This window comes from Artemia franciscana, chromosome 15 (assembly GCF_032884065.1).
Source record: "Artemia franciscana chromosome 15, ASM3288406v1, whole genome shotgun sequence".
In the NCBI taxonomy this organism is placed as follows: Eukaryota; Metazoa; Arthropoda; class Branchiopoda; order Anostraca; family Artemiidae; genus Artemia; species Artemia franciscana.
The window spans coordinates 30,784,921-30,800,063 of record NC_088877.1 but is presented as its reverse complement, the minus strand read 5'-3'; the positions used below and the strand labels follow the sequence as shown (position 1 = coordinate 30,800,063).

The following is a 15,143-nucleotide window of genomic DNA, read 5'->3' as shown; positions in this document are numbered from 1 at the left end:
AAAATACCAGGATCTTGAAATAAATCTCAAGGAGCGGCACACATGTTCCCTGCCTACTACGAAGTACGTATACTCTGAAAATGGGACCACTGGATAAATGCCTCCTATATGACTCTTAGCAGCGCAATAACTAAGGTAATGTACCAGTTAACAGCTCCCAAAACCATGGCTTTGACTTTAAAAAAATTCAAAGATTGAGTCTCACTTATGCAGAACAGGATCTAAAGAAACCTAAGCTAGAGTTAATGGAAAATGTAACAAAAAAGATAAAAAATTGTTGTCAGGTGCTGATTCGTTTCGCCATTCAGCCTGGGACACTGTTAGTCAGCTCTACGATGCGATTACAGTTGTTACCAGCCAAACTTTGAATCCAACTGAAATCCCAACGCAACCAGACTATGAATCAAGAAGAATAAATCATGAGAATAGAGATGGAATAAGAGGGATACAATAAGAGGTGATACTTGATTCGTCAAATCACCTGGGGCCTGACCTTCTGTCAAAAAACCTGCAAACACTCAGTACAACAATCAATCTGATTGACATAAACGCCACCTAAGTCACGTATACTTATATTCAGAATGCAATTCGTTCTGTACCTTCAAAAGCGATAACAATTATTTTCTATATGATTTTTGTGTACTATTTTTTCAACGTTTTCTCTATTATTATTATAACTTTTCGGATTTCCCGTCTAGTATCTGCTATGTGATCGGAATAATTTCTCATATATAAAAATCAAATAAATTTCAAGAAGTATTTCTTGTTGTACAGTGTCAGCACCCGAGATTTTGCAAAATTACATTCTCTATATATAAGGTATCATTACTGAATTACCGGCAACTGGCAACCTAAAAAAAAAAAAAAAAAAAAAAAAAAAAAAAAAAAAAAAAAAAAAAAAAACGCTAAAATAGTGCCGATAAAATGGCTGCTTGGCGGCGATCTATATAAGACAAGATTTATAGCAAAAAGCCTGCGGGCCATAGCAACACAGAATACAGTCTACAATCAAAGCTCAGGGATAAAATACAACTTTAAGAAAAAAAGAGAGAGCAACAAGAGAAAAAAAGAAATAGACCCAACAGGTTCAACATATTAACCAGCAAACACTGATCATAAAAACCGTATCAAGCTATCCCCTCAAACATGATTCCCTATGTTTAATCCCTAAACGAAGAAACTTAAACAACTGTTTAATAGCACATGGGTTCCTCTCAGCCATCCGCTCAATTAACCAGCATTCACTCCCAAACAATCGTCCAAAACATTCATTCCGCAACTCAGACAGCTCTTCACACTCGGATATATAATTAAATAAGTTTTCATTCACACATCCATGCATAGGGTAAAAGTAGGGGCCAGCCTAAACTTTCCCAAAAATTTCCTTCTCTCGCCTAAATCCAAACTATCCCTTCTTACCAACAACAAATTCTTCAAATCCTCTTTATTCAACCCAAATTTAAAGTAAACATCCTCCCCCAACAGTCCTTAGCTTGGGAGTAAAATATCAAAGACATAGATTGGTCCTTATGAGCTTGCCATTCATGGATTTCTTGGTAATTTAGGGTTCGCTGGACTTCCTTCCTTAGTGAAACACTCTCAAACATTTGGCCTTTTCCTTCACTCCACATTTCCGAAAGGTCACAAAGATCCAGCATTTTCCTGAACAGATTTGGCCACGAATTTCATCTGCCGTCCTTCAAGCTCTCCAAATAAGCTGCTTTAAGAAGCCGAACTCTAGGCGAATAATTATTCCCCCCCTCCTTATTATTTTCTCTCAGAATACATTATATATTACCTTATTTTCAAGAAAAATTCTGTTCATTTATAAAAGATATAAAAGAAAATGGACAAAGAATATACATTCCTGGTTCTGGTTATTACACAACAGAGAACAAAATATAGAGATTATAGTGTACAGGTGGACCGATTTACTTTCAATGAGGGGAAGGCGGTTAAGTGTTGCAGATATTTTCAGCCGCACCTACCCACGGAAGAGGCAGAAGGTGTAGAGGAGAAAACACCTTTTAAGAAATTCCTTAAATGAGCCTTCCTCCCTTCTCAAAAACTTAACAAATTGGGTATGAGAATCCGATTTCTCGTGTATTGACCCTTTTGGCTTTTGGCATGACAATATATATATAAAAGGAAAAAAAATTAAAAAATTCTAAAAGAGGTCTTACTCTATCAAAGCAAATAAGGGACGCAAAGTTAGGAGTTTTCATTAGGTGAATTAGTTCAAGGAGCTTGGCACAGTATGCAGCATCGGCTTCAGAGAGCAAAGATCGTGGTATCACACATTGACTTAAAATGTTGACCACAGTCTCAGTTTTGTACTTGTTCAGTGAGCCATAATCAAACCAAGATTGTTTTTCCTAAAAATCAAATAGAAAAGATTAAATAAATGCAATGATATTCAAATAATTATGGTGCACAGGAAAAATGTACGAATATCATATGGCATATTTGAGGCTGTACCATCAAAGTAAAAAAAATAAAAAAATAAAAAAAATAAAATGAACTAAGCAATTATACAATGCAGAAGATAAGATCAGACTCTGTCAAATATGAAACTATTTACTGTAGTAGAACATTAACTTGGACTGTCTGATTACAAATCCATTTTGCTTTTTGGTGCCTTTAGTGTTGTTTTTTTTTTTCGATTGCCATTTCACTCATCCGTATAATGAGGTAACAAAAACAAAACTGAAAATTTTAGAGGGATAGAAAATATTTTATAATGGTCTCTTCTGTGTTTCTTACTTAGGACTTAGGTTTAACAGACTAATTAAAAAATTAAGAAAAAACAAGAAGAAGAAAAACTGAAAAAATCACCATGAAAAATCCATAGTAAATAACCCTAAAAAATAAAAGCACGTAGATATAAGCATTAGCTTTCAAATGAGCCTTTAAACAGCTCCCTATGATGTCCCAGTGTCTCGTTAGCACAGGAAAAAAAAAATTGGAAGATTACAGATCACTTATACACAGACTAAAAGAAAATTTTCTTGATTTTTCAAAGGAAGGGAGTTGTAATCATCCAGGTAAAGCCTTTAGGACATGGAAATTTCAATGGTAATACCCGCTTTTACCAAATACCCTTTTCGAGGTCTTTTTCCAAAATTCTCAAAAATTTCTTTTCCCAATAAACTTTACTGCCAGAGTAACCTAAATAATAATTACCCTTCCTACCCACAAAGGACAGTTTTCTCTCAAAAAGCGTGTTTTATTTTTCAGTTACAATAGGCTTTTTCCTAGGCTGCAGATATTCATTAATATTTTCTGGCTGCCTAGGGTAAATTTTATTTTCGAAGACTTATTGTCCCACTAGCATGAGTCTTTGGGGATGGTCATGAAAGACACTTTTGGCTGATTCAGATGTATTGATACGGCAGCTTTTAAGCTTTTCACTAGCAACTAACTGACGCGTAGTATATTTCTATAGGGAGAATCCCCCCCCCCGAATCATTTTTGAACTTCTTTACAAGGAACTTATAACGTTAAAAAAAAAAATGCCAGGACTAGCGGTATATATATCATCGCTATTGCTGAGATTGCAAATATTATTAAGTTAAAATAAATGTATGATAATAAGTAATAGGTCATCGTGATGCAGATAACAATGTTGCATATAAAATTGAATGGTTTCTATACACACCCCCCCCACCAGAAGACAACAAAATAAAATTATGTAGCAAAAGCGTTTTGATCAAAAACGTGAATATCAACAGTAAGCAGAAATCCTTGAAGGCACCCATAGAGAAGGAGACGGGGAGACCAGACACTTAGCCACCAAATGGCCCCCTTGACAAAACTAACACTTCCTCTTTTCCAGAAACCTTAGGTATATATAAACAAGTTATCTGAAATTTGTAACTCAAAGATAAACATTATTTTTGCGTCTCGCTTAAAAAAATATACGACACATGGTTCGCAAGAAGATTTCTACAGCAGGTTTATGTGTTTGTAGAAATTCAAAATAGCTATATTTCTTGCTTAATAAGGATTGGGGATGACATCATTTCAGCAACATACCTGAGGGACGACTGATGTCTTCTCCTTGATGCCATGGTGCCTCAGGAGTTACGGGCGGGCCTAAGATTTAAGGTAATAAGGATGTTTTTGACTTTAAAAAGGATAAATAAAATAGTAAAAACAATTTTCTACGCAAATCATTTCGTACAAGTCTTTTATTCCGATATCTTTACTAATGAGGACTACCAGGGATGTACCTCCTCCACCGGGTAAAAAAAACATTAATAAATGTATGTATAAACAAGACTGTTCCAAAATGAATCCTGGTAAAACAACACCTGGCAGTCCCTCCTCCCTTATCATGGGAAACTTCCTGGCAGTGCTCATGTCTTTTCTATTACCCGTTAAATAGAGCCTATCGCTTAATAAATACTAACTAAGTAAATACTATGGAGCAGTATTTATACAACTATTTAAAAGTGCCGTAATACAAGGTCATCAATATTATGTATCACTGTTAGTGTTACTCTCAGTAAGTCCAGAAGCCGTAAGCTTGTCACTTATTTATTACGAACCTTTTAGTTCCTTACAAGTAAAGTAATAATAATTAAATAATTAAATTTTACGTGATTCAGCCTTGCCATAACCCGTTCAACGTGTTCCTTTTGTTTGACTCCCTCGGCGTCTAGCCTATCTGCCAAAGAATTCAAACGATCACTCTCCTTCTTCCTTTTAGCCTCAGTCATATCTGAAGAGTGGAGTACATCACTAGCGGCTTTTTTTGCCCTTTCTCTTTCTCTTGAATAGCTTCCTGTTGGAACATACAAGTCAGAGTAGCTCAAGGTCCAAAATGTGGCTAAAAATTGTGGACTAAATTCGTCGAGGACTTTTGATGGCAGTCTGGCTTGAATTTGCTGTTTTACGGGAGTCATGATATCCGTAGTTATTGATAGATAGAGATCATCTTTTTCAGACTGAGACATTGATCGAAAGTTCTTATTTGCTTTCATAGTACTCTCCCACGTTGACTGTAAAAAGATACAAGAATCAATAAGAAATTTATTTAGATCAAAAACTTTTTTAATCCTAATCATTTAATCAGAAGCTCAGAGTCCAAAACAATCTTAATATGATCAATAATCTTTATAGATAATAAACAATTGTAAGCGTGTTTAAAAAAACCAAAACAATACTCTTATAATAATCTTGAATTATCAAATTGGTAGTTGAAACTCGTTTAGAGGAAACCCGTTTATTTGCATATATCAATGCAACACAAATGTAATACCGCCTAATGTGACCAGCTAGTTCAGATGGTGGAGCTTAAAACTCCCACTATGATACAATATTTATTAACACTAAAAGCTTTCATGGTCAGAGGCAATACAAAAATACAGCATCACAACTATTACACACGAAAAACACCTTTAAATCTAAATTAAATTATAAATAGATTACAGATTATGTTTCATGCCTGTACCAGCAAAATTTGCCAGCTTCTTAATTTCCATAAACTTCTGTCACTTATTATATTATCCACTCATTCCTCCTTTGTGCACAACACCGGAAAAATTTCCTCCCTTAGGCCATTTAATTCCTTACAAAAAAAAAAAACTAAAAATGAAGAGTCATTCTCCCTATCTTGACATATTGGTCAAAACCAAGAACCTATCTTCGACTTCACCCTAGAGTGAATTTTAGGCATTTTAAGGTCAATGGTAATTTTCTTTTTCTTTTTTTTTTCTTTTTTTTTCTTTTTAGTTATTGTAGCAATTAATGGATTTCTCAAGGTTAACTACAAAAGCTGTAAATGTCAGAGGTTCTCTACCTTATTTGAATAACTTAGTTTATAAATGGAAACTTCTTACAAGGTTCTTTTCATCGATTTGCAGCAGATGACACAAGGAATAATGACAGGGTCTTTAACCACACAGAAATTAGTTACTTTTTTCTTTCAATCCTGGGAACAAGACTGAGTCAATAGTTTTGCCATGTCTGTCGACGTGATCTTGTTTACGGGACCCTCCCTTGGGGAATATGAGATTAAGATGCCCTTTTCTAGAAAAAAAATCTTTTTCATGCGGAACTCTCTTTCACGGAGAATGTGTTTTTTTTTTGTTTTTTTTTTAAATAAGCCATTTAAGTTGATTTACAAACGAGGAAATTTTCCAAAGATTTTCAGAATGTTCCGCGATAAAAAAAGAAAAAAGTTCACCAACAGCCTGAGATTACTTACTTTTAAGTTTAACCTAAATACTTACATTTATTGAGTATGATATTACAGGCCTATATAAGAAAGAGGCAGAGCCTAAATCCAGTCCGTATTCTTCACACAGTTCTTCTAGAGATGGTATCGTATTCTTATATTCTTCAGGTGACAGAACAGTTACCAGAAAGTTTCCAAATTGCGTGAAGGTGTCCACGCACTGAAAAAAAAATTATAAGCCAAAATTACCTTACGGAGCTAAAAAAAAAACCGAGCAAAAAAGTATTTGTTCACAAGCAAATACTTTACCAGCAACCAACGAAAATTATACTTTAGCATATTTTATTCGCAACAACACGAGCGAAGGTGAACTAATTTGCATTTGCGTACGTAGAGTTAAAATCAACACACCATGTACCTTTTAACGCTCTGGTTTAGTCCGTATGTTAACATAGACTAGTCGTGTAACACCCTTACGTTATTATATAAAAGAGCATATACAATAGAGCTGTAATACAGACACTTCTACATATTGGGGACTTTTTAATAAAAACTGTCAAACGACACTCCTTTACATTCAGAAATTTATTTAAAAACAAATTTCTTTAACTGTCGGTTATAAGGGGGTCATAGTCACTCTTTACTAAGTGTAATACAACACCCAAGCCTTGATATGGCATCTTGTTTTGATGATGTCATGTTGACAAGCATGGAGGGACCTCCCCCCCCACAAGAGTTCAGATCAGGCATGGAACCTAGAAAGCTCATACCAGGACAATTGGATTACTTTTGCTTTTCAACAAGTTTGATTATGACAAGATGGCTGGTAGGGTTAATGGTAACAAGAATTCAACCCCACTTCCTAGTGGGAGCAGAATAGGACTATATACTCGAAAGCAAAATTACAACCCCACATTATACTGTTTGTGGGTTTGGTTGAGAACAATTGACTCCTGAAAGATGTTTTGACAAATACAAGGATCCTTTTTCCAAACGTGAAAACTGAGACATGTCAGCGACATCAAACAGCTCGAGGTAACGAACATTAAACAAGGAGGAAAACCTATTTTTATAACAATAGATTCATTGAAAGTAATTGGCTTTATTTGCTGATTCTAAACATATAGAATATACCAAGTTTAATATTTTCCATCAAAAGCTACGAGCCTGAGAAAATCTGCCCGATTTTCGAAAAAGGGGGAAAAAAAACCCGAAAAAGTCAAGCGGTTTAAATGAAAATGCGTGTTTATTTGTTTTTGTTTTATCGAAGGGGTGATCTTATCTAGCCAATGATCTTAAAAGACTGGGAGAGGGCTCATTCAAACAGAAATAAAAAGTCTTAGTTACTTTTTCAAGTTACCAAAAAGATTGGAGGACTACTAGCCCCCCTCCCCCGATCCTTTTTCCCAAAAGACAACCAACCAAAATTTTGATATAGCCATTTGACTCAACGTAATTGAAAGGTCCATTAACTGTACCTTTAAGGATGCCACAGCCCCCATCCACCAAAAACCAAACAAGTTTTTTTTTAACTGAAAGTAAGGAGGAATATTAAAACTTAAACGAACAAAAATCATTCTGTACGTAAGGGGGGTGCTCCTTCCTCAATCTCTCACTCTTTATGCTAAAGATTGACCTTCTGTCAAATTGCTTTAGAAAGACAGCTCAAACACAAGGGCCATTGAATTTCAATGAGAAGTACTTTTAAAGAACTTAAGACTTTACTGTAAAGAGCGTGGTATTGAGGAGGGTATTGCGCCACTCATATAGGGAATAGTTTATGTTCGTTTCAGGTTTCAATTTTTCCCCTTACTTTAAGCTGAAAAAACTTGTTTTTAATATATTTTCCTTGTATATAAAGGGAGGTTTTCGATAGCGATGTAGTTTCTATTTCAATTTCATGCCCTTCGTCGACATTCTGAAAGATGTTCTCTCGAAGTTGCAAACGTCTGTTCTATTTAAATCATACTTTTGAAAAAAAAATGTCTAATGAGAGAAAATTCTCATTTGAAGCTAATTCAAATTTGAAGCTAATTCAGGAATGGTAGCTATTATTTTGGTTTATTTTAATAGTAAAAGCTTATTAGGAAATCAAATTTATAAAAAATTACCAGGAATTTATCTGGGAATCTACCAAGCACTGTCTACAAGCCTTGTAAGTTACAAACTTATCAGAGTCACACACCATTTTGGGCGTCATAAACCAATAAAACTTATTGTTAAAATTTTGGGCACCAAAAATCTTATTGTTAATTTTATTGAATTCTTATTATCAAAGCTTGTTGGAGACAAGAAAGATAAGGCTCGTTTTATGCTAATACCGACTATATAGCATCAGAAAAAGACCTGAAACACTCCTCCTATAAAGTAATTGGACATTGATAAACAGCACTGTAGCACAACACTGTTCTTTTTCCTTATTTATCTTAGTATTAAAACAAAAGTCGGTTACAGGTTCGGCATGGGTACTGGTTCAAAGGGAGGGAAAGGGTTGATTTCTTTATTGTGGACTGGGGGTCGCTCTTGACTACAAATTACTTAATTCTTTCCAGTATCTTTTCCTGTTTTTGTTCCTGTATGTGATGCTTTTTTCGTTCCTGTGCTCATCCCTCTTGCGTTGCTTTGTTCTTGCACTCCTTAGTTTTTTCCCGTGTCTGATCTTGAATTCGTTCCTGTTTTGCTGTCATTGTTGGTTCTCGCGATCGCACCTGCGTAGAGCCAAGGAAAAAGAAACAGGCAAGGCCTATCTCAAATACCTCACCCAAGGGGTGCACGAAAAGCCCAGGGGTTATTTTTTATCCATACAACCTGCAGTAGATTCTGTTTGATTACTGTTACTTCTTTGACTCAAAGCATTATGTAGGTGCATTTAGATATTAATAGGATACAATTTTTTATCAGGTTTCTATTATTTTCATTTAAGACTTGACTGGCATATATGTAAGACAGTAAAGAGAGAACAGCATAAATAATATTTTTTGGAGCTAAAAAGGGCACTAGAGCCTTCAGTTTTCAATCGAATGAGCCCTTTCCTAAGTTATTCGTTGCAATGTTAGCCTGTGTTTTGTTTCCCTTTCTCTTCTTGCATTCATTACAGTGTTTGTTCTTATGCCTATCATGTGTGGCTGCTTGCTCTACTGTTCGGTCTTGCGTTTGTCTCTGTCTTTGTTGCTGCATTCCTTCGCTCCTTAGCTCCTGTATTCTGTCCCTGTGTTTGATCCTGTACTCTGTAATGTTTGTGTTCCTTTTCTTCTTCCTACAATGCAGCTTTATTCTCGTGCTATGAATTTTTAAGTGCAGTATCATTGTTATAGATTAAAATTTGGCAATCTTATATTTCCACAGAAAAATTTATCAAAAGCCAAGATGCAATTTAAAAGCCCCCAAAAGCTGGGAGGAAAACCCAGGATTTGTTTTTTTTACTCTTTATTAAAGAGCGACAAAGGGAATTTTTAACCAGTCGCAGCATTATATTTTCAAACATCTCCGGATCCAGAGCACAAAATATACACGAATAAGCTTTTATTTATAATAACGATCATAGAAATATGTAGCTACAGGAGCAGGATTTAGACCGATGAACTCCTGAATACAAGGTAAGCGTTCTGAATTTGTATATAGTATTGTGAGGCAGCTGGTTAGGAAGTCTGTCTAATCCGAATCCATCCGAGTTTTCATCCCACTTTTGACAAATTTTTGCGACGAAGTTCCACTATTGCCAACAATACACCGCATTATCAAGCCCTGACTCTTCATAAGCGGATACATGTCGAGTCTCAAGGAGGGAGGGTAGGGGTACAGATAATTTTAAGGGTGAGATAGTTACATATATTAAGAATGTACACACTAGTATTAATTTTCCTGGGAGACGGGATCACGTAAAACCCTCTTATGGAGGAATTTTCTTTAAATGTGCATGTACAGAACCCTAACATCTACTTTTATTTAATGGTTTTACAAATATTTAGAGACTGGTATTCCGAAATGGGAAGCATACTTACTATATTTCCTGGCCAGTATCCAAGACAGCTCTGATGCCAGTCAGCCGTGCGAGTACACCCACTATAAATATCACCTTCCAGTCGCCATTAAAATGCATTATAAAATAAGACAAGTTAGTCATGGCTGACTCATCCGTAATTTTAGTATTAAAGTTCTTTTTTTTTAATGGCAGAGGAAATTTTCGATTCCTTTTCAGTCCTAGAGCAGAAAAAGGGGGGGGGGGTGTTTTTTTTTTTACATGAAAAAGCATTGATTCTCATGCAGAGCATATATAAGGATTTTTCAGGGGATCAATATCTTGAAAAGGGGGGGGGGGTCGTCAGAACAAAGGTTAATGGTTAATAATAATAATGGTTAATAATATGATAAATCTAGAAAATAATAGAAAGAACCGTAAGAATTGGACATTTCATGAAACCTTATAGGATTCGTGTCCATCCCTCTTCAGAGAACTAACACATTCATTAAGAAAAAAGAAAGTCTTACCTGATCATAAAGAGCTTGTACAAGCTTAGCTTCAACATGCAGTGTTTCACGATAAACTGTAATTTTCAACTGCTGTGCTATTAAAGAACAAAGAGGAACAATCAATTTAGACTCGACAAGGGCATCTTTAAGTCTTTGTGCAGTTTTCCTTGGATTTCTTTGCTGATTGAAAAATCCAGCGGCCTAAAAGTAAAACATCAGTTGTTATAGTTTCACTCAAGAAAGCCTTCTCACTTTTCTTTCATTTCTGAAAAAAAGGTTTGTGATTTAGTCCGTCATTTCGGGCGTAAGAACACGCGTTTCAAAACTTTGCTTGCAATTTAGAATCGTTGATAATTTGAAGATTTAATCGCTTAAATTCAAACCAAGTTATGACTGTCTGTGAATTGGGACTCAAAATTTTTATTTAGCGATTTTATATTGAAGTGGATCAAGTCCAATAGTCCAGCAGATCAAACTATGAGACATTGACTTTCCAGGCTAATTCACTTCAACTGACTCCCTTACTCTCGGAAATTTTATCAAACGTAAGAGGCAACTTCTCTACCTCCTAAAATTTAAAGAATTTAATTATTTTTCTTATTTGTATGTATGTTTCACGTATTTCTTTTCTGTTTTGAAGTAATTTCTCACCCCCCTCCAAAATAAAGTGACCGTGTACGTGCCTCAAAATCTTTTTCATATGTGTCAAATTTCTTTTCAGGAAGAGCCAAATGACGGGTTCAACGAGATGAAATCTGGAGGGAGTCACTATTACTGGCTAATTCACGTACCTTAAAAAAGGTCCCCAGTGATACTTAGTCCTGGCTTTCAAATCTATGAAATGAATATATGCTTTCTAATCTACCTAAACGAAACAGAAAATTTTTTCTAGAGATAAAAAATGCACATAATTTTGTGGATCATCTTTACCGAAACCTTTAAAGGCTGCCTCACAGCAGAGCATCAGATAATGTCCGTATATATTTTACGTCCACGTTTTGTGTCCATCTTCCATGTGTGTTTTCGTTTCCTCATTCTTTTTCACACACCCCCCCCCTCCTCCTGTCCTTCTCGAATTTAATTTTTTACATTGTACTTACAATAAAATCATTGTTATCATTATGTCATTAGATTATTACTAGAGATGCTAAACTACGGTCCATAGACATAAAATGTAACAGAACATTACCTCAGATCGGAGGAGCTCACCGCCAGCCATGGCTTCTAGTTGAACCGTGCTAATCTCATCCCCTTGCTCAACACCAGACATCTTCTGAACGATTTCTTTTAACACAAGAAGAAAAACGCTAAAAATAAAATGCTTAAGCTTTTTAAAGTACATCAGTTATAACTAAAGAAGTTGTTAAGAAAGTTGGATTGGCATGACGATCCAAAAATAAGTAACTACCAAGTCATTGATCTTGTGCAAAATTGACCTTAATAATGCAGATGAAATCGAATATTTCTTGTCTGTACATTTTTTTTAAACAGCGATAAACACCCTTTCTCAAGTCCAACCTGCTTGAATCTTCAGACTAAATAAAAAGAACAGCTCATCAGAACACAAAACCACCTTAGGCCAATATAGCAGAGCAAAGATGTGTTTTGTTTTTTGACTATGTTTATCTCAAGGGTTGCCCGTCTTTGGCCGCCTTAAGAACCATTCAGATGCAAGTTCGGCAAAACTTCCATGCCTAGACATGTATGTCTGGCCACCCACTTGCTTAAGCATAGCAGTTGAGCCAGACATACGTGTGAACGCCACTCTTAAGAGCAGATGCTAAATATAGTGCAAAAGAGACTTCGTGATGGGTAAAATTTGAAATCCTAGACAAAAGTTATAGACTTTAGAACTGTGTCCTTAGCTGCAACTCCTTTCAGTCAAGCATCGAATTTTACGCGTGGACAGGAACTGCCTGAATATTGATGTCTGGATAGACATTTTCATACCGTGGTTCCTAGAACTTTCAGACACAGCTTCATCTAATCATTTTATCTATCGAATTAAATCAGCAATTTTGGGTTCTCTTTTATAATCTAGTGTCATTCTCATATGCCTTAGTATAGTAAGTAACAATTGCGTAGTGGTGTGGGTGACTACGTAACTACTTTGTGTGGGAATAACACGATTAGATTTCCTTCACTGCTATTCATTGAATCTTGCCAAATAATTCTCCTCGAAAAAGTCAAGCATATCTTCCTCTGCTCGTGTTAACTCTTCTTCTGATACGAAACAGTCAAAATAACAAATTGACATAAATAGGACAGATAGAAACACTTTTAGCTACAGAAGTAAAACTACATATAAATATATGTTATAACCCAACATTCCAACCCTGGCAAGCATTATTGAGCCCAATGAACAAAAACAAATTTTATATAATTAAATATATGTTCATGTATTATTGTGAGTGGTAAAACTAAATTAAAAAATGTGTTTGTTGCAAGACCATTTCGGAGAACTGAATAAGATCCCAAAATTAATTTGCAAAAATTTCAAAATATCAAATTACGATAATATAGACTTAGTCTCCCCTCCCCCACCAAAAACAAATTCCATGTGTTCGATTGTTGAGGCCTTTTGAAGTTATCTTTACGTTTAAATTTTGCTTTTTATGTTTTTGTTTAAATCTGTTTTCGAAAAAGTCATCATGAATAGGTGAATCTTTAAATTCCAGATTATTTAGCCAAGCACTGTTAGAAGTTTGATTATGCCACTTATTTTTTCTTCGGTAGCATTTCCATCCTAGTCAGGTAGAATTATATATAGTGAAGTTGATGATATATTGTTTTATAAGCCATCGCAAAGAAATCTTATAAACATTCCAAAGAAGGTAAGAAATGAAGAGTCGGCAAACAGTGCAACAGGCATGAATTGGACATATAGGGACATAACAGAACTGGTTTTAGACACATTATGTATGGGCACTTACAACATTACTATAATTCGGTATGTTTTAGACGATTCTTCTTGGTAGCAACAGGAACGTGAGATTTATACTTGAAAACTGTACAATATAAAAATCCCAAGACAGTGAGTGATTAGAAAAGTAATTCCCTAGATCCTAAGCCCAGCACTGAAATGCCAAGATCTTAGGAAAAATACGAAGAAGTGACAGGTCTTGTTCGTTATATAAAACTTGTCAACCGTCAGAGCTAAGTGGTTAGTGAAACTCGAGGCTCCTTCCAAGTTCGCTAGAGGCATATTATATTAAATGATAGAACTTTTACGGGAATTCCGAAATTGAGAAGGTTTCTTTGTATAGATACGATGCACGGGGGCCATTTTCTGTATCATAAGTCCAATTTATGTTTATTGTAAAATTTGCCCAATTACGGACGCACTGCACTGGGTTTAAGTGCATATTTGTTTGATATTTTCCCTTTGTCACTAAAATAATCATGCATAATACATAAAAAATGGCCAGATAATCAAAAATATATGAATAGCTCTAGTATTGAGACGGTTATGTTGGAAAAAGAGCAACTAAATATTTACCCAGTACTAAGAAGCGACCAATTGGAAATAAATACGACGAATTACGCCTTTCAACTGGAAATCTTCTTCTGGAATTCTAAGTTTCCATTTTAGAGATTTTTAATTTGGCAGGGAAATCATCGACTTTCGATTAGAACTGATTGACTTATTAAAGTAAAAAGTATAAAGGTAATAAGTATAAGTATAAAAGGTTAAGCATAAGTGTAAAGGTGACTAAATAGACGAAGGTCTATGAGACGGAATATACACTTTCCGTGAATACGGCCCTAATCCTCAAAACCTCAAAAGGTGCTTTTTTTAGACCCAAATTCTCTTACTTTCAGGGAGAGCAAATATAGACGGTAAATGGATTTGACCCTAAACTGCCTTCATTTGGAAACATATATTGGGACAATTCATGCAGTAAGGCGCTGAGAGGGTAAAGGTTTCGAGAAAGTAAGGGCCCAACCATATGATCTATTTCATGAGCAAAATTAAAAGACACAAGCTATTGAGAAATCGATAGCTGACGCTGAGTAGATTTTAATTATTTTTTTTGAAGTTTTCAAAATTTCGGTTTAAATTCATGAAAAAATGAAATAAATTCAACAAAAAAACAAGAAAGAAAAAAGTTGAGTTGCAAATTGAAAGAAAGTTGCAATTTTCTTCAAATTTTAATGAAAAACAACAACGTATTAATTGGACCTTCCAGAAGCCAATATGACTAAGTATTTGTTTTTTATAATTTTTATTTTATTTTTAAGGTCAAGACTCTTGATTGACTCTTAACTTTATTTATTCACAAGCGTGCTCTAAAAAAATGAAGATCATCAGACTAAAAAACTACTTCCTTTCGAAGATTAGCTAATGTTATTACAAGCAAATTTGACAACGTCCACACAAGAGTATCCTGCACACTCAAGTCCATAAGCTAAAACTTTTTTTTTCATTGCAGAGGTGCTAATCAATGTAAATGTAGGAGGAGAGGGAATGGGGAGAAGAGGGGCTTAGTTT

General features: G+C 35.1%; 1 protein-coding gene across 3 annotated transcripts in view; it reads right to left on the bottom strand.

Moving 5' to 3' along the window:
* Nucleotides 1–15,143, bottom strand: part of LOC136036337 (THO complex subunit 2-like) — a 130,478-nt gene that overhangs the window by 55,661 nt on the left and 59,674 nt on the right. For all 3 annotated transcript variants that reach the window (XR_010619708.1, XM_065718486.1, XM_065718487.1), the window contains 5 exons: nt 11,841–11,958; nt 10,670–10,852; nt 6,237–6,401; nt 4,602–5,003; nt 2,184–2,375 (listed from right to left, as the gene is read on the bottom strand). Coding sequence is in view for 2 of the 3 variants with exons in the window: in XM_065718486.1 (XP_065574558.1) it covers nt 2,184–2,375; nt 4,602–5,003; nt 6,237–6,401; nt 10,670–10,852; nt 11,841–11,958 (1,060 nt within the window). In the remaining variant the exon portion in view is untranslated. The remainder of the gene's footprint in view (nt 1–2,183; nt 2,376–4,601; nt 5,004–6,236; nt 6,402–10,669; nt 10,853–11,840; nt 11,959–15,143) is intronic.